We start from the raw sequence: 20045 nt of genomic DNA, 5'->3' as shown, positions 1-20045 counted from the left end.
AGAGTATGGATTCTGGACAGAAAGTCGAAAACAGTGGCAGAGGCTGCAGATCTGGCTAATGATTACGCCAACAACAGAGCACCTGAAACAAGGCAGGCAGCTCTTCAAGCTGTCTCCTAAGTGGAAAAGGGCAAACAAGGCAGCAGAGAGACCATCTCATCTACACCCTACAGCCAGAGGGGCAGGGGCCACACTGGGACAGGGGGGTACCCGCCGGTGTTTCACTTGTAACCAGATGGGGCATCTGAGTTTCACCTGCCCAGAAAAGAAGAAGCCTGAGGGTGGTAATGTGGCTGGGGTACCAGCATCTGTTTTGTTTGTGGGTGGGTTCCCAATGCAAAAGCGGAGAGATAACCTACAGAGGGTATCTGTGGGTGACCAGGTGGCAACAGGACTGCAGGGTACTACCGTAAATTTGTACCAGAGTATAGTGCCATTGCAACCAAGAAAAGGCTTCCCAAATACATAGACTGGACCCAGCCATGTGAGGAGGTTTTTTATCAAACTGAAGGAGGCCTTAGCCAATTCTCCTGTGCTTCAAGCTCCTGATTTTAGTAGGAGGTTTGTAGTACAAACCGATTCCTCTAGCTATGGGTTGGGGGCTGTGCTCAGCCAGGTTAATGCAAAAGGGGAAGAACATCCCATACTGTACCTAAGCAGAGAAGCTGCATATGCAGTGGTAGAAAAGGAATGCTTAGCCATGGTATGGGCATTGCAAAAATTACAGCCGTATTTATATGGCCGGGACTTTACTGTTATAACCAATCATAACCCTCTACATTGGCTAGATATGGTTGCAGAAAACAACAGCAAGCTGCTCAGATGGATTTTAATATTGCAACAGTATAATTTCACTGTGCAGCACAAGAAAGGCAGTTTATGATGGTCTCTCTTGACAAGAAGAGCCAGTGGTGTAGATGGAAGAGTGATCAGCATGTGGCTGATTCCTCATTCCACCATTTTAAAAGGGGAGGTGTCATGATACAATCATGTAGAGTAGTTGATACCTGGGTTGGCTACTCAGCAGAAGTGGTATTGTCTCAGCCTGGAAGTGAACTGTTTGTTCTGTGTGTGTGAAATCTGCTTTCAGAAGGCTGTAAGCTGAGATCTCCCCCCCCCCCCTTCCTTCCTTCCCCCTCCTTAGCCTAGTGATGTAGTGTAAAGGAATGCAGAACGCATCTCCCCTTGGAGACTGATAGTGGTAGTTAAGACTTGTTGGTATTGGCTGAAGTCGTTGTAAATTATAACCCGGGCGTTGTCTTTGACAAGACAAAGAGAATATGTTTTAAGTTTTGCAACAGCAAGATTTTTTGGTCAGAACTGCCCTGGGGACCAAAGACATCAACATGATCAGCAGCTCTTCACATCTCTAAAGGAATTTGATAATAAGTAAGATATTGTGCAATTCTTTTCATGCCCCATTTTGTTTTTAAAGAACTGTAGCTTTGCAATTGTATGTTATTTTGAATGTCTTTGTAATTTTGCACTGTGTAACCTGTATTGATATTTTTGTTATTAAACACATAGAAAATCTCATTCTGTCTGTTGGGCTCTAATATCCGAATTCACACTCCTGCTGAGACAGGGTTAAAGGCATGTTACCTAAGTATTAAATAGTGTGAGTTTTAGGGGTTCCCCAAAACTCCCCTTTAATTTAAAAGTTCTGGTGGTGGCAGCAGGGAAATTGTTAATTAGAGCAGTGTGGACCGGATTTTGTTAATGTGGTGTCTTTTTTAAGGTCCTTTTGCAGAGTTGCAAGGATAAGGGAACCAGAGCTGTGTGCCATTAACCCCTTCATGCCCACACCCCTCTACTGTGACGTTGAGAAGGTTTGATTCGTCACAGGAGGGAGGTATGATGTGTTTAATAGGAGCTTCAGAGGAATCACTTGAGTGAGGAAACTGACGGGAAAGGGCATCAGCCTTCTTGTTTTTGGTCCCAGGAAGATAAGAGACCACAAAGTTAAAACAGGAAAAGAACAAGGCCCACCTGGCTTATCACGGATTGAGTCGATGAGCAGTCTCTAGGTAAGTCAGATTATTGTGGTCAGTGAGAATCTGAATGGGATTGGCGGTGCCTTCTAACCAATGGCGCCATTCAGTCAAGGCCATCTTAATGGCTAAGAGTTCATGATTACCCACATCGTAATTCCTCTCTGCAGGAGTAAAGCGTTTGGAAAAAAAGGCTACAGGGTGCTACTTGGAGGTTAAGGGATCCCTTTGGGTTAGAACTGCTCCAGCCCCTATTTCGCAGGCATCAACCTCTAAAGTGAACTGTAGGTCAGGATCAGGATGGCAGAGCACAGGAGCAGAATAGAAAGCCTTTTTTAGATGAGTGAAGGCATATATGGCCTCAGGGGGCAATGTTTGCAGTTGTTCCGTTTGTCAATTCCGTGAGTGGAGCGACTGTTTGAGAAAAGTTCTTAATAAACTTGCGGTAATAATTGGAGAACTACAAGAATCTCTGTAATTCCTTTAATGAAGTAGGTTGAGGCCATTCTAAAACTGCGGTGAGTTTAGCAGGATCCATGGCAAAACCTTCTTTCGAGATGACATAACCAAGGAACTGGATCTGAACTCGGTCAAACTCACATTTTTCTAGCTTGGCTACCAAAGAATTGTCTCTGAGATGTTGAAGTACCTGTTTCACGTGCTTATGATGCTCCTCCAGAGTGCAAGAGAAAATAAGGATGTCATCCAGGTAGACGATGACAGTGCGATTGAGGAGGTCACAGAAGACATCCTTGACAAATGCCTAGAAGACTACAGGGGCGTTACACAGCCCAAAGAGCATTACAAGATATTCATAATGCCCTTATCTTGTGTTGAAGGCGGTCTTCCATTCGTGGCCTTGGAATATATGGATCAGATTGTATGCCCCACGTAAGTCCAGCTTGGTGAAGAAGTGAGCATTCTGGAGTGAGTCATACAGTTCGGTGATCAAAGGAATGGGATAGCAATTCTTGATAGTTATGTTGTTCAAGGCCCTGTAGTCGATGCAGGGTCTGAGCCCAGCATCCTTCTTACTGACGAAAAAGAAGCCTGCCCCAGCAGGAGAGCAGGAAGGGGTGAATGAAACTGTTAGCTAGGTTCTCTTGGGATGTATTCCTCAAAGGATTTGGTTTCAGCTTTGGAGAGTGGATAAGTCCTACATTTAGGAAGTGGGGGCTCCGGGAAAGAGGTAAATTTTGCAGTCATAAGGACGGTGGGGTGGCAGCACGTCGGCTGCTTTTTTCTCAAACACATTTACGAAGTCCGCATATACTGAGGGAAGGTTTGGAGGAGTCTGTATACTGGCTTTGGGGATGCGGAGCAGAGGAGTGACTTTAGCAAGGCAAGAGTGGAAACAGGAGGTACCCCAGGAGGCCAGTTGTCCTTCAGCCCAGTTGAACTGTGGTTTGTGTATACGAAGCCAAGGAAGGCCAAGGATGACAGACTGTGCTGGGGAATGAATGACCTCGAACTGCAGCTGTTCAGTATGAAGGACTCCCACAGTCAGGGTCAGGGGTGCTGACTCAAAATGGATCAACCCTGAACCAAGGGGGGTGCCATCCAGAGTAGTTATTTTGAGACAAAGTATTTTCTGCAGAAGAGGCAAGCCAACTTGAATCATAAAACGGTGATCCAGAAAGTTTCCAGCTGCCCCTGAATCAATGAAGGCTTGAGTGTTGACAGTAGTCTGAAGGAAGGTAAGGGTAACAGGTACCAGAATCCGAGAGGAGTTAGGTGATTCAGTAGTGATCATGCTTAGAAGCACCCCAGTGTTATCCACTAAGCATTGGCTTTTCCCGGCCGAATGTCACAATTCTTTAGGTGGTGGGTGTTAGATCTACAATAAAAGCATAGTCTCAATCTCCATCTTGTCTGTCTTTCAGACTCTGAGGGTTTGAAGAAGGAGAGATCCATGGGTTCCTCCACTGGGGTAACTCGAGCTGTTGAAGGGGTAGAGGACACTGCAGAAACCAGATGAATAGAAGGACGGGAGGGAAGGACTCTCCGAGTTCTGTCTCTCTTGGCTTGTCTTTACTGGAAGCGAAAGTCCAGACTGATACAAAGTGTTATAAAGTCATCCAAAGAAGAAGGAATATCATGATAAGTGAGTTCATCTTTGATGCGTTCATGCAGACCCCTCCTAAAGGCTGCCTTGAGAGCACTGCCATCCCAAATGATTTCAAGTGCCAAGGTGCAAAACTCAATGGCGAATTGTGCCATAGTTCTATTGCCCTGGCGGAGATCCAAAGGAGAAAATTCTGCAGCAGAAATACGTCCAGAAGTCCCAAACATGGAAGAAAATGCAGAAATGAAGAGTTTAGCATCATGCAGGAGTGGATCGTTCTGTTCCAAAAGGGGAGAAACCCAGGCTAGGGCCTTGTCTTTCAGTAAAGAAATGATGAAGGCAACCCTTGATTGGTGAGACTGAAAGGTGTGAGGATCGTTACGGTAGTACAACCTGCATTGGTTAAGAAAAACTCTACAATCAATAGTACCTTCATTTGTCAGGCAATGGTATCAGGGGAATGCTTCCAGAAGCAGAGGAAGAAGCCTCAGTACTAGGAGCGGAGACTGGCGGTACAACAAGAGGAGCGGTATTCCTTGCTGCAACTAGTGTAGAGAGTTGAGCGGTTATAGCCTCTAGTTTGGAATCCACACTCTGCAACTATGTGGTATGGGTTCCCAACACCTGTCCTGTAGATAATCTGCTCTTGCTACCTCATTTGGCTCCATGGCCCAAGTATAATGTAATGCTTGTGGGATATTCCACTATCAAACCGAGCTTGGCCAGTAGTCTTCTTATCCCAGCGTCGAGTTGGAATGATAGGTAATATCCCAGAGCAGAGAAAGTTTGCAAGATGAGGTAAGCGGCACTCACCACAGGCAGGATAGTCTTCGGCGGCAACAGGCAGGGAATCAGAGAAAGGCAGTTCGAAGGTAAACCACTAGGAAAGTCAGACAGGCAGGGTTTGGCAATGGTAAAGCAGTTCAGAGGCAAACCACAATAATGGTCAGGCAGGCAGGGTTTGGCAACAGAGAGGCAATCCAGAGCAATAGGGGTTAATCAAGCAGAGTAGTCAGTCAGGCAGGGTTCAACAATGGTATATCAATCCAGCAGTTTAGGGGTAAACAGGCAGAGTGGTCAAACAAGCAGAGTTCAGCAGCATTAAATCAATCCAGCAGATTAGGGGTTAACAGGCAGAGTGGTAAGACAAGCAGAGGTCAGCAACAATATAACAGTCCAGCATACAGCAAAAATAACACCCAGGAGAACACTAAGTAACACCTATACTTGGGAAGTGATAGGTAGCAAGTGAGTAATTTACATAGGCGCAGGGTTCGCGCCACAGGAGATCCTGACCTGCTCCAGAATGGAGGAAGCGTGCGGTGATGACGTCACCGCCGTACGCATAGAGGAGCCAACTCCCCCCTAGGCAACGAGCAGAACAGCAGGCGCCGCGTCCCTAGCAACAGCTACAGCGGCGCAGCGCAACAATATATATATCAATCTTCTAGAAGGGCACTCACAGGATTTAAGAATATTCTTAAATCCTCTGAGTGCCTTTCTATGTGAAGATTGATATATATATATATATATACAGGGAGTGCAGAATTATTAGGCAAATTAGTATTTTGACCACATCATCCTCTTTATGCATGTTGTCTTACTCCAAGCTGTATAGGCTCGAAAGCCTACTACCAATTAAGCATATTAGGTGATGTGCATCTCTGTAATGAGAAGGGGTGTGGTCTAATGACATCAACACCCTATATCAGGTGTGCATAATTATTAGGCAACTTCCTTTCCTTTGGCAAAATGGGTCAAAAGAAGGACTTGACAGGCTCAGAAAAGTCAAAAATAGTGAGATATCTTGCAGAGGGATGCAGCACTCTTAAAATTGCAAAGCTTCTGAAGCGTGATCATCGAACAATCAAGCGTTTCATTCAAAATAGTCAACAGGGTCGCAAGAAGCGTGTGGAAAAACCAAGGCGCAAAATAACTGCCCATGAACTGAGAAAAGTCAAGCGTGCAGCTGCCAAGATGCCACTTGCCACCAGTTTGGCCATATTTCAGAGCTGCAACATCACTGGAGTGCCCAAAAGCACAAGGTGTGCAATACTCAAAGACATGGCCAAGGTAAGAAAGGCTGAAAGACGACCACCACTGAACAAGACACACAAGCTGAAACGTCAAGACTGGGCCAAGAAATATCTCAAGACTGATTTTTCTAAGGTTTTATGGACTGATGAAATGAGAGTGAGTCTTGATGGGCCAGATGGATGGGCCCATGGCTGGATTGGTAAAGGGCAGAGAGCTCCAGTCCGACTCAGATGCCAGCAAGGTGGAGGTGGAGTACTGGTTTGGGCTGGTATCATCAAAGATGAGCTTGTGGGGCCTTTTCGGGTTGAGGATGGAGTCAAGCTCAACTCCCAGTCCTACTGCCAGTTTCTGGAAGATACCTTCTTCAAGCAGTGGTACAGGAAGAAGTCTGCATCCTTCAAGAAAAACATGATTTTCATGCAGGACAATGCTCCATCACATGCGTCCAAGTACTCCACAGCGTGGCTGGCAAGAAAGGGTATAAAAGAAGAAAATCTAATGACATGGCCTCCTTGTTCACCTGATCTGAACCCCATTGAGAACCTGTGGTCCATCATCAAATGTGAGATTTACAAGGAGGGAAAACAGTAATCTTCTCTGAACAGTGTCTGAGAGGCTGTGGTTGCTGCTGCACGCAATGTTGATGGTGAACAGATCAAAACACTGACAGAATCAATGGATGGCAGGCTTTTGAGTGTCCTTGCAAAGAAAGGTGGCTATATTGGTCACTGATTTGTTTTTGTTTTGTTTTTTAATGTAATAATTGAAATGGGTATATATTTGTTTTTTGTTAAGTTGCCTAATAATTATGCACAGTAATAGTCACCTGCACACACAGATATCCCCCTAAAATAGCTATAACTAAAAACAAACTAAAAACTACTTCCAAAACTATTCAGCTTTGATATTAATGAGTTTTTTGGGTTCATTGAGAACATGGTTGTTGTTCAATAATAAAATTAATCCTCAAAAATACAACTTGCCTAATAATTCTGCACTCCCTGTAGGTATAGATATATATTGTACCAAAATACAATCAGATATATGTAGAAATATGTATTTATGAATAAATAGAACACATTCTGCTATGTGAAGAACATTGGAATGTAAAATATTTATATTTTCATGTTGGGTTAGCCCACTTGAGATTATGCGATTGGGGTTACGAATGAGTAGGTTTTCTCCACTTTCTTTGCTGCATTGACTTCTATGGGGGAATTCATTAATGTGATTGGGATATTCGAAGTTTAGCTTTTTGTGTGTAACAATTTTTTTTTACTTTCAACTTGTAATAAGAGCACTACCTGATGCGCGCAAAAAGCTTACTTCTAGCGGAGTTAATGTGTGAGCGGGAGCATTAAATACTGTTCCACTTATATTCTGGTCCTAAATGTTTTTTGAAGTTCCTTTTTGAGGCTGTTACAATCTGACTTCTCTGCTATTATGAAGTTATTTTTTACCTGGTCAGTTTGCGTCAAGATGTAAACTGATTTCAGAAGTAAAAACCCAGACATCCCTTCTTCTGCCCCTTTTAAGAAGTTTGTGAGAGAGATTCGTGCCGCACCTGCAAAAAATAAATAAATAAAAATTGGGCGCGTTATATTGATGATTTATTTCTGCAATTGCATTAAGCAAGAAGCATAACATTAAGGCCTAGATTACAAGTGGAGTACTAAATTGTCGCTAAATTATCGCGTGTGTGCAAACAGGCTAATTTGCCTGTTTGCGGGCGCGCAATAAATAACCAGCCATTACAATTGGCTGGTTATTGCTACCGCAAGCTTGCTGTAGCAATTAGAGCTCAGAAAATTTACCAGAGATTAGATCTCTAGTTAATTTTCTAAAAGTGCCCAAAATGCCCTCAAAATAGAGGGCATTATAGTTTTTTATTAAAAAAATATATAATTTTTTTAAATAAAAATACAACTGCACTAGGCAGTTTTGGGCTTTACACAAAAGTAATATCAGACGTAAGGTATTAACATCCCCTGTCGTCAGTCATTTCTTAGAAGCAGGGCATACAATCAGTCAATTGCGTTTTCAAATCATCGATCATATTGAGAGACCTAGGAGGGGAGGAGATAGGGAATTGAGACTCAAACAGAAATACGTTTTTTAGATCTTTAAGTTAGGTACATTATCACCAAATGGTATGAATAATGAGATCGATTGGTCGGTATTCTATTAAAGGAGATCCATTTAAATCTGCTCTTGTGATGTATAATAAGTTAGATGGTGTGATATAAGTTTACCGTCTGTTGGGTTGTATAGATAATGCATTGCATTTGATTAATTTGTAAGAATTGTATTGCTGCTCTATGTCACTTTATCTTTGTATTTATTTTTTGTTTTGGTTTTTAAATGATATGTAATGTATAGTAATAGCCACTAGGTGGTAGCATACGCAGGTGTGCACAGGTAAATGGGTGTTTCTTTAGGGTTAATTTGTTGGCTATTTAAGGCATACAGGATGTGATGTACATATGCATGATTAAGGGGTTGACTCCCGAAACGTTGCCATTTTGTTTCTTGTCTCTGCAATAAAATAAATTATATGAAGTAAGGTGCTGCTATTTCTTGGACTGATATTGGGCTTTAAAGTTGGCAGGTGTGGGGTGAAAAAAACGGCACTGAAAAGTGCCTTTACATTGCGGTCTATGGGAACTGTTTGTTCCCAGTATATATATATATATGTATATACACATATTACATATACTCGTATTAACACAGAAATATATATCTATATAATCATATATAATCATAAATATATATTATATATATATATATATATATATATATATATATATATATAAACGCTGCAATCGCTGTGCAACTTACCCCCTTCACTGTGCTTAGTTTCTGATGCCTTGTCTAACAGCCTATGGAAGCAAGCTCTCGTGAATGTACATATATATATACATATACAAACACACACACACACACATATATATATATATATATACATAAACATATACATATCTAGACATGTATATATGTATGTATCTCAATGCTAAAGCCTTTTGCCTGCCTTTTTTTTTCTAACACCGGAGACCTCATATCTTGAGCCCTTATAACTTTTTTGTGCAATATATTTTTTAAATAATTTGTATTGGATAGTGTTATTATGAGTGTAACTATACTTTTAAATGTATTTTTGATGTGTTTTGTTTTTGTGACACTTTTTTGTTTCACGAAATAGTTAACCAGAGCTCTGAAGTCGTGCTATCTCGTCGAACGTTAACGTCAGTTGCGCTCAAGTGATCACGTTTACTTTTAACTTGTAATACAAGCGCTACTTCCAAGCAGCCACAATAAACCCGATATTGCTTGTGCATAACTGTTAGCGTGAGACTCATATTGGCCGATAGCACACAGTATGCAAGTAATGGCTGTCAGGACACAGTATGCAGGTGATGGCTGGCAGGGAAAAGTATCCTTGTATTGGCTGGTAGGCCACAATATGCAGGTGCAAAGACATAGTATGTGGGTATGTGTGATATGGCAGACAGGACAAAAAAATTGTGGGGCAACCAGCAAGGGACAGTACACTGAGGTAACTGCAAGCAGGGCACAGTAAGGGCTTGATTTATCAAGCTATTTGCCTCCATATGACTGCAGGTTCTCCCAGTCATGATTTAGCAACTTATCCCTACACTCTTCTCCACCTCTTATGTGAAGAATTTCAATCCCCCCGGTCTCGTCCGACCGGGGAGATTGACAGCTCCTGCCCGCACGCGATAGGCTGTGTGCGGGCAAGGGGCAGGATTGCACACAAGCGCAAAATAGCGCTCTTGTGCAATGCTGAATTCCGACAATGGATTGCTGCCCACCAGAGGCAAGCTGGGGTGGACAGGGTCTAATATGTACGCCCCTGTCCGCCCTTGCTTGATAAATGGAGCCCTATGAGTGTAAAGGTTGGAAGGACAAAGTATACAGCTATGGCCAGCAGGATATAGTAAGCAGGTAATGATCAACAGGACATTTTGCAGGTAATAGCTATCAGGACACCCTAAGCAGGTAATGACTAGGAGGACACTATAAGCAGGTAACTACCAGCACGACACAGTATGTGTCTAATAACCAGCAGGATAGATAGCAGGTAATAGCCAGCAATACAAAGCCTGCAGGTAAAGCCCATCAGGACACAGCATGTGGCTAATGACCAGCAGGAGAGATAGCAAGTAATAGCCAGCAATACAAGGCATGCAGGTAAAGCTAATCGGGACACAACATGCGGCTAATGACCAGCAGGATAGATAGCAGGTAATAGCCAGCAGGTAATATCCAGCAGGATAGATACCAGGTAATAGCAGGTAAAAGCATGCAGGTAAAGCCCATCAGGACACAACATGTGGCTAATGACCAGCAGGATAGATAGCAGGTAATAGCCAGCAATACAAAGCATGCAGGTAAAGGCCATCAGGACACAACATGTGGCTAATGACCAGCAGGATATATAGCAGGTAATAGCCAGCAATACAAAGCCTGCAGGTAAAGGGCAACAGGACACAACATGTGGCTAATGACCAGCAGTATAGATAGCAGGTAATAGCCAGCAATACAAAGCCTGCAGGTAAAGGGCAACAGGACACAACATGTGGCTAATGATCAGCAGTATAGATAGCAGGTAATAGCCAGCAATACAAAGCCTGCAGGTAAAGGGCAACAGGACACAACATGTGGCTAATGATCAGCAGTATAGATAGCAGGTAATAGCCAGCAATACAAAGCCTGCAGGTAAAGGGCAACAGGACACAACATGTGGCTAATGATCAGCAGTATAGATAGCAGGTAATAGCCAGCAATACAAGGCATGCAGGTAAAGGGCAACAGGACACAACATGTGGCTAATGATCAGCAGTATAGATAGCAGGTAATAGCCAGCAATACAAGGCATGCAGGTAAAGGGCAACAGGACAAAACATGTGGCTAATGACCAGCAGGATAGATAGCCGGTAATAGCCAGTAATAGAAGGCATGCAGGTAAAGGGCAACAGGACAAAACATGTGGCTAATGACCAGCAGGATAGATAGCCGGTAATAGCCAGCAATAGAAGGCATGCAGGTAAAGGGCAACAGGACAAAACATGTGGCTAATGACCAGCAGGATAGATAGCCGGTAATAGCCAGCAATAGAAGGCATGCAGGTAAAGGGCAACAGGACAAAACATGTGGCTAATGACCAGCAGGATAGATAGCCGGTAATAGCCAGCAATAGAAGGCATGCAGGTAAAGGGCAACAGGACACAACATGTGGCTAATGACCATCAGGATAGATAGCATTTAATAGCCAGCAATACAAAGCATGCAGGTAAAGGGCAACAGGACACAACATGTGGCTAATGACCAGCAGGATACAAAATGCTAAATGAGTACCAAAAATACTAGCAAAGTGGCCGGGCACATAAATTATGAAGCAGAGACTACTTGCAGGTAGCTAGAAGAGCCAAGAGTTTAAGATGTTTTGGATGTTCTTTAATAATTTAACAGTGAGCTGTCACAAGCTATAAAGGTGTGCAGGAAGTGCACAAGTAATGTGCACATGCATTACAGCTTGGTTCCCTGGCAGAGGGGCAGTAAGTACTGCATCCCCCAGGAACTGCAACGGCTATACAGTACTAATGCTATCTAGCAGAGCATCCCTAGATTTCATAGTTTAAAGCACTCCCTAAAAATGCACTAGATCAGCAATACCTTATACCCTTCATGCTACAAAACCTAAATGTATCTGAGGGACTCCTGTTGTATCTATCAGATTATTACCTACACAGTGCTACTGGGGTCTTTACTGCTACTGAGTACCCACCTGCTGGCTTATTTGAGATTCTTTTTCTCATTTCCACGGCAAGTAGTGTACCCAGGTCACTGGCCATGAGTCTTATATCAGGAAGCGACAGAACACTTGCTGTCTGCTCATATGCCTGGAATAGAAAAAAACAACTGTCATTTTTACCTATACTCTTGATTATCATAAAGGTTATGAATTATGAAATGTTATTCATGCAAAGATAAACAATATCCCTGCATATAGTGAATAAGGTGTCATATTCTAGTAATACCACAAGTGCAAGATGCTTTTTGTAAGTGTGTAGAGTGAGATGATCTCCCTCTTCCTTGGGAAAAATTGTATCCCATGTTAAAAAGAGGGGGAGAGGTTGCTGGGCTTACCTGAAGCTGGAGCTTAAAGGGACACTGAACCCAATTTTCTTCTTTTGTGATTCAGATAGAGCATGCAATTTTAAGTAACTTTCTAATTGACTCCTATTGTCAAATGTTCTTCATTCTCTTGGTATCTTTATTTGAAATGCAAGAATGTAAGTTTAGATGCCGGCCCATTTTTGGTGAACAACCTGGGTTGTTCTTGCTGATTGGTGGATAAATTCCTCCACCAATGAACAAGTGCTTTCCAGGGTTCTGAACCAAACAAATAGCTTAGATGCCTTCTTTTTCAAATAGAGAAAACAAAAAATAATATATAAAAAGTGAAGGCGCCTAAATGTGATGCACACAAATAAGGTGTACAAAAATGCACATGTAGAAATATTTTATATATCTCAATATCCTTAGTGCCCTCTTCAACAAAGGACAAGGATTTGAGATGTGCGTGATATAAATTCACAATTATATATTTTATGTGATAATTAACTGGTACTGGATATATATATATGTGTGTACAATAGATATAAAAAACAATATGATATATGTGAACTCAAATTGTCATAAAATACAGTGCCAAAAAGTGATATATATTGTGTGTCCTTCTAATAGAATCAATCAACCTCCAACAATAAACACAATGTTGCTAAGACAAAGTGACTATCAATGCGAGAGATGTTACAAACACACCATAATAACAAGCGATATTAAAGACACATATTGGTGGAGGTATTGTAAAGCAATACCGGATACATACAATAAGGTACCCAGGTACTATAGAGTATACGTATAGTCCTTATCCAAAGTTCATGTAATGGAGATTCTTTCCTCCGGATGTCCACTAAATAGCGGGTATGCGGCAGCAAACACTCCTTCCAAGGCTGATGGCACCAGTGACGATCTGCAGATAGATGGGAGAGAAAAAAAAAGGAGGCGCCACAATAGTGTGAGATCGTAGGTGTATGGGACCCCCACAAAACGATACAGAATCACTTACTAGATTATAAGCACTTGAGAAGTGCCACAGGTGCAGGCTGAAAGCTGGTTAAAAGTCAGAGCAGCTAATAAAAGCAAAGGTAAAAACAAGCGTGATGACAGATAGGTTAAAATATAACATATAAGTTTATTAGAACCTAATACACTACGCGTTTCCCGGTCACAACTGACTTTTAACCAGCTTTCAGCTCTGTATAAGCTGTATTTTTGCCCCGAGTGGATATTCATACCAATACTGGGCTCATTTCCGACCCCAGTATATGTGGGGGAAATCGAATTTTTCCTTGGGCCATTGGATCATGAAGATAAGCTCGCTGGACAGCTTTTAATAGTTCAGCCTGCACCTGTGGCACTTCTCAAGTGCTTATAATCTAGTAAGTGATTCTGTATCGTTTTGTGGGGGTCCCATACACCTACGATCTCACACTATTGTGGCGCCTCCTTTTTTTTCTCTCCCTTTTTCAAATAGAGATAGCAAGAGAATGAAGAAAAATTGATAATAGGAGTAAATTAGAAAGTAGCTTAAAATTGCATGCTCTATCTGAATCACAAAAGAAAAAATGTGGGTTCAGTGTCCCTTTAAACACAAAGACCTTTGCTTGGAGAGAGAGAAGAGTTACACACAGTCACACGTACAGTCTCGACTTTTAGGGTCTGATTACAAGTGGCACGCTATTTAGCGCTTTCACTTGTGTGTTAACTTCACTAGAAGTAATATTTTTTCCGCGCTTGGGTAGTTGAAAGTAAAAAGTTTGGAGAGCGCAGAAGAAAAACCCAACAGGAGATATTTAGATTTCAAATTCCAATGTTCTTAACATACAGAACAATGTAATTTTTATTGTAAAAAGCTCACAAGAGCTGCTAGTGCAAAGCCGCCCCCTGCAGACTCGCGGCCGCCAGCAGGGGGGTGTCAATCAACCTGATCGTACTCGATCGGGTTGATTTCCAGCGATGTCTGTCTGCCTGCTCAGTGCAGGTCTAACGCGTTGTCAGGTTAGCGCACATGAAGAATTACTAATCTTACATAAATATTTTTAAAAATGAATAATAATTATTAAAAATTATTATAGATACTGTAGAAATTCTAAATAATCCATGTAATATATTGTTTACAGTATCTATAATAATTGTTAATAATTATTAGTTTCATAAGATACTTTAGTTTGATAATGAATCTAGGTGTATATGCCTCATTGTAAAACTTGTTCTTGCCATGTACACAATTGGTTTACTTACCTGAAGAAAGAGCGGGAGGAGATCAAATAAAAATTTTCTTTGCTGTGGTATCATTAAAAAAGGACAGGATTGCTTGTAATCTTGAAATTGCTTTCCCAAAACTTCCCAAAGAGTGAGCGTGCACTGTGGAGCGGAGGATGCCTTGGAAAGAGAATTGAGAACATTTTGGGTCACTAAACCTATGTCAACATAATCCTGGGTTACAGGTTGTCCGCCATTGATGGCATCACCCTGAGATACAGATTCTTCAGCATCTTTAGGTATTGATTTGTCACCATTAAGGGCATCACCCTGAGATACGAATTCTTCAACATCCTTCGGTATTGATCCGTCACCATGGAGAATATCATCTTGAGGAGCGAATACTTTGCTGTGGACGGTATCACCTTGAGACATTGATCCTTCACCATGTAGCAAATTACCTTGAGATTGTGATCCTTCACAATAGAGGGACTCACTTTGAGAGAGTGGCCCTTCAGTACCATATGGAATCTTGATCACAGAAATTTAATTTGTTGGACTGATGACCACTTGTGCACACACTTGGCTGAAGTTACTGCCCTTCTGCAAATGCACAAACAAAACTAATATGACATGAAAATTATGGAATAGACACATATATACTACTGCTGGGGCTATATGGTCCCAACATAAGGCAGATAAATATTTGCAGAGAATACAGAAATCTTAATTGGTCTGCACATTACATGAACATACTTACCTGTCACCCAAGATACTGCACAGAGAAGACAGACCAACCAACAGGTCTGTATCCTCCAATATCTGTTCCAGGACAACCAAAACCCCAGCAAACTGGGAGATAAATGATCATAAAAGCATCCCTGTATATAAATGATCCATCATACTTATATTGGTCTTCATTAACAGACTACCAATATCCTAGTAAGTCATTTTAAAGGGACATTAAACACTTTAAGTTGTAATATAAAATGTGAAACCATAGTAAAAAAACAAAAAGGTTGCAAAATACTTTCATTATTAATTTTGTCCCTTTTTTGCAATTTAAAGTTATTGTAAACTTCCCCCTTAGTATAAACAGATCAGGAATGTTAATAATTTAGACTGGGTTTAATTAATCAGTTAGAATGTAGATGCGTTTTAATGTATCGCTTAAATTTAAAAAAACCACGCTACGGCTAGCCACTTCAAAAGTAATTTTTTTGTGAGCTTCTACAATTTGCCCTCTAGCTACAGATTTTTTTTTTTTTTTAAATGTGACTGCCATATGGCTAGAGTGCTGATTGGAGAACAGTTCAAACCGTTAGCTCACAAAAACAATACTTTTAAAGAGGGCGGCCAGAGCGCGAGGTATTTGAATTTCAGTGCTACCGTAAAAAATAAGTTATAGAGTATCTTTATTACATCTGATGACTCCATCTAAAATATCACTAACATTCCAGATCTGTATTTACAAAGGGTAACGTTTACCATCACTTTAATTCTGAAAATGAGGGGCTTTCCAATTTCTGATAAAAGTGAAAGAGCAGACAACAGAAATCACGTTTCTATATTCCACACAATTATTGGCTGCTACTCTAGTGATCCATTCATAACTGTCATTAATCAACAGAGAAGGAAACTTAGGTTACAACAATGTAGCAGCTATTACTTTATGGAAACTAAAAAAAAAATATATATGAAATTGAATTTCACAAATAAAAAAAGGACATTTTTCAACTGGGATAGACTAATCCCTATAGTATGTTAACAACTGCAAATCTATAGCACACAGGTATTTAAGGAAACACTCTCACTGCATATTAAAGGGACATACAAGTTGTATTTAAAGCAGAATAATGCAATTAGAAGCAGTTATGCAGTAAACACGTGTAAGCAAAAATACATCTTTAAAACATTAGGAATAAATTGATAACTTTTAATGGAAATTCAACCAATTGCCAATGTCCTCACCTATGCTCCAAGTGCCTTTAATGTCACCCAGTAGGATGTTCTAAGCATGCACAGAATGCAAATACAAGTTCATATGACCTACAGCTATATTTTTTTAAAGATTATCACTTAAAAATGAGTCTTTTAGAAAAATTGCATAAACACTTGAAGGGACACTGAACCCAATTTGTTTTCTTTCATGATTCTGATAGAGAATGCAATTTTTAGCAACTTTCTAATTTACTCCTATTATCAATTTTTCTTTATTCTCTTGCTATCTTTATTTGAAAAGCAAGAATGTAAGTTTAGAAGCCGGAGTTGTCCTTGCTGATTGGACAGCACCAATAAACAAGTGCTGTCCCTGTACTGAACAAAAAAATTGATAATAGGAGTAAATTAGAAAGTTGCTTAAAATTGCATGCTCTATCTGAATCATGAAAGAAAAAAATTGGGTTTAGTGTCCCTTTAAATCTTATTTGAAACATTCTGCAGTGCTTTTCTGAAGTACAAACTGTACTCTTTTAGTACCCACATTTTATTTTGAGGGGTTAAAATTCTATTTATTTAAATTGTACAATGTATCAAGTATTTTTGCTAAAAAGAGACAAGGTTTTAGATAGAGTTTTATGAGTTAATTATGTCCCCAAAATATGTATTATGGAATGTACACAAAAACATCAGAAATTCAATAAACAGAGAATAACTGATCTTTCATAACACTGACTCTAATAATCATTTTATATCCTATATAGTTCCCAAGTAAATGATTTAGCTATCCAATTTTATTTTATCTGACCACAGACATTACACATCAATACAAAATGGACAATAAAAAATAAGACACTAAATGTCCTGTTTTATTCTGGACTCCTGCTCAAGATGGTTGATATTACTATGATAATTGTGTTAAACATCTTTGTATAGTAGTATTTCCCTTGTGCTAAAAACAACTTCCACTTCTTTATTTTCCAAAAGTGAAAGAGATTATGCATACATTACACACCTTCTCACTTAAAAAAACAATCTAAGCCAATACCTTTAAAAAATGGACTTGCAATGATCTCAATTATATTAAAACAATGAGAAAACAAGATTTATATTAAAGCAATGACAAGATATGGACTTTTGAAACTCAAGTCAACAGTAATATGCAACCTTATGTTGTTATTCTGGCACTGAAAAGGTTAACACCAACTGACCAAGATGAAGAGGAAACTCAGTGTAAGGTGAGGGCTGAGTAACTATAAAGACATTTAACGTTACCTGAAAGGAAAAGGCAGTCACTGGAGGCGAATCACAGATTGCTGACAGTGTAAGCAGCATGCAACCTGTGCCCTGTATTGCTAACTTCCTGATAGAAATGCAGAAGTGGGTTTTGAAAATGGGCGTGTGCATAAAGAATCCAGCAGAGCATGTCCCGAGAAACCAAAAACACCCAGCACAGTGCACACAGACAGTCTGCGGGCACATGACCATAGCATCACTTTACTATATATATATATATTCAGCTGAGGGGCACTGCAATGCACACAGCTGGTAGAAAATGGGCACTTTACTACTATATAATTATATATATTCAGCTGAAGGGCACTGCAATGCACACAGCTGGTAGAAAAAGGGCACTTTACTACTATATAATTATATATATTCAGCTGAGGGGGCGCTGCAATGCACACAGCTGGTAGAAAAAGGGCACTTTACTACTATATAATTATATATATTCAGCTGAGGGGCACTGCAATGCACACAGCTGGTAGAAAAAGGGCACTTTACTACTATATAATTATATATATTCAGCTAAAGGGCACTGCAATGCACACAGCTGGTAGAAAAAGGGCACTTTACTACTATATAATTATATATATTCAGCTGAGGGGCACTGCAATGCACACAGCTGGTAGAAAATGGGCACTTTACTACTATATAATTATATATATTCAGCTGAGGGGGCGCTGTAATGCACACAGCTGGTAGAAAAAGGGCACTTTACTACTATATAATTATATATATTCAGCTGAAGGGCACTGCAATGCACACAGCTGGTAGAAAAAGGGCACTTTACTACTATATAATTATATATATTCAGCTGAGGGGGCGCTGCAATGCACACAGCTGGTATAAAAAGGGCACTTTACTACTATATAGTTATATATATTCATCTGAGGGGGCGCTGCAATGCACACAGCTGGTATAAAAAGAGCACTTTACTACTATATAATTATATATATTCAGCTAAGGGGGCGCTGCAATGCACACAGCTGGTATAAAAAGGGCACTTTACTACTATATAATTATATATATTCAGCTGAGTGGCACTGCAATGCACACAGCTGATATAAAAAGGGCACTTTACTACTATATAATATATTCAGCTGAAGGGCACTGCAATGCACACAGCTGGTATAAAAAGGGCACTTTACTACTATATAATTATATATATTCAGCTGAGGGGCACTGCAATGCACACAGCTGGTAGAAAAAGGGCACTTTACTACTATATAATTATATATATTCAGCTGAGGGGGCGCTGCAATGCACACAGCTGGTAGAAAAAGGGCACTTTACTACTATATAATTATATATATTCACCTGAGGGACACTGCAATGCACACAGCTGGTAGAAAAAGGGCACTTTACTACTATATAATTATATATATTCAGCTGAGGGGCACTGCAATGCACACAACTGGTAGAAAAAGGGCACGTTACTACTATATAATTATATATATTCAGCTGAAGGGCACTGCAATGCACACAGCTGGTAGAAAAAGGGCACTTTACTACTATATAATTATATATATTCAGCTGAAGGGCACTGCAATGCACACAGCTGGTAGAAAATGGGCACTTTACTACTATATAATTATATATATTCAGCTGAAGGGCACTGCAATGCACACAGCTGGTAGAAAAAGGGCACTTTACTACTATATAATTATATATACTCAGCTGAGGGGGCGCTGCAATGTACACAGCTGGTATAAAAAGGGCACTTTACTACTATATAATTATATATATATATTCAGCTGAGGGGGTGCTGCAATGCACACAGCTGGTAGAAAAAGGGCACTTTGCTACTATATAATTATATATATTCAGCTGAGGGGCACTGCAATGCACACAGCTGGTATAAAAAGGGCACTTTACTACTATATAATTATATATATTCAGCTGAAGGGCACTGCAATGCACACAGCTGGTAGAAAAAGGGCACTTTACTACTATATAATTATATATATTCAGCTGAAGGGCACTGCAATGCACACAGCTGGTAGAAAAAGGGCACTTTACTACTATATAATTATATATATTCAGCTGAGGGGGCACTGCAATGCACACAGCTGGTAGAAAAAGGGCACTTTACTACTATATAATTATATATATTCAGCTGAGGGGCACTGCAATGCACACAGCTGGTAGAAAAAGGGCACTTTACTACTATATAATTATATATATTCAGCTGAGGGGCACTGCAATGCACACAGCTGGTAGAAAAAGGGCACTTTACTACTATATAATTATATATACTCAGCTGAGGGGGCACTGCAATGCACACAGATGGTAGAAAAAGGGCACTTTACTACTATATAATTATATATATTCAGCTGAAGGGCACTGCAATGCACACAGATGGTAGAAAAAGGGCACTTTAC

At 40.4% G+C, this 20045-nt stretch overlaps 1 protein-coding gene across 2 annotated transcripts in view; it reads right to left on the bottom strand.

The window, feature by feature from the left end:
* The window catches only part of WDFY4 (WDFY family member 4), a 598790-nt gene extending 581067 nt beyond the window's left edge, over nt 1–17723 (bottom strand). For both annotated transcript variants that reach the window (XM_053692180.1, XM_053692181.1), the window contains exons 1-4: nt 17656–17723; nt 14482–15045; nt 11900–12014; nt 7554–7657 (exon numbers count right to left, since the gene is read on the bottom strand). In XM_053692180.1, the coding sequence (XP_053548155.1) occupies nt 7554–7657; nt 11900–12014; nt 14482–14877 (615 nt within the window). In that variant the 5' untranslated portion in view covers nt 14878–15045; nt 17656–17723. The remainder of the gene's footprint in view (nt 1–7553; nt 7658–11899; nt 12015–14481; nt 15046–17655) is intronic.
* Between the last annotated feature and the right edge of the window lie 2322 nt (nt 17724–20045).

Source organism: Bombina bombina, chromosome 9 (genome assembly GCF_027579735.1).
Source record: "Bombina bombina isolate aBomBom1 chromosome 9, aBomBom1.pri, whole genome shotgun sequence".
Lineage (NCBI taxonomy): Eukaryota > Metazoa > Chordata > Amphibia > Anura > Bombinatoridae > Bombina > Bombina bombina.
The sequence above is the reverse complement of the archived record's forward strand: the minus strand, read 5'-3'. Positions and strand labels throughout refer to the sequence as shown.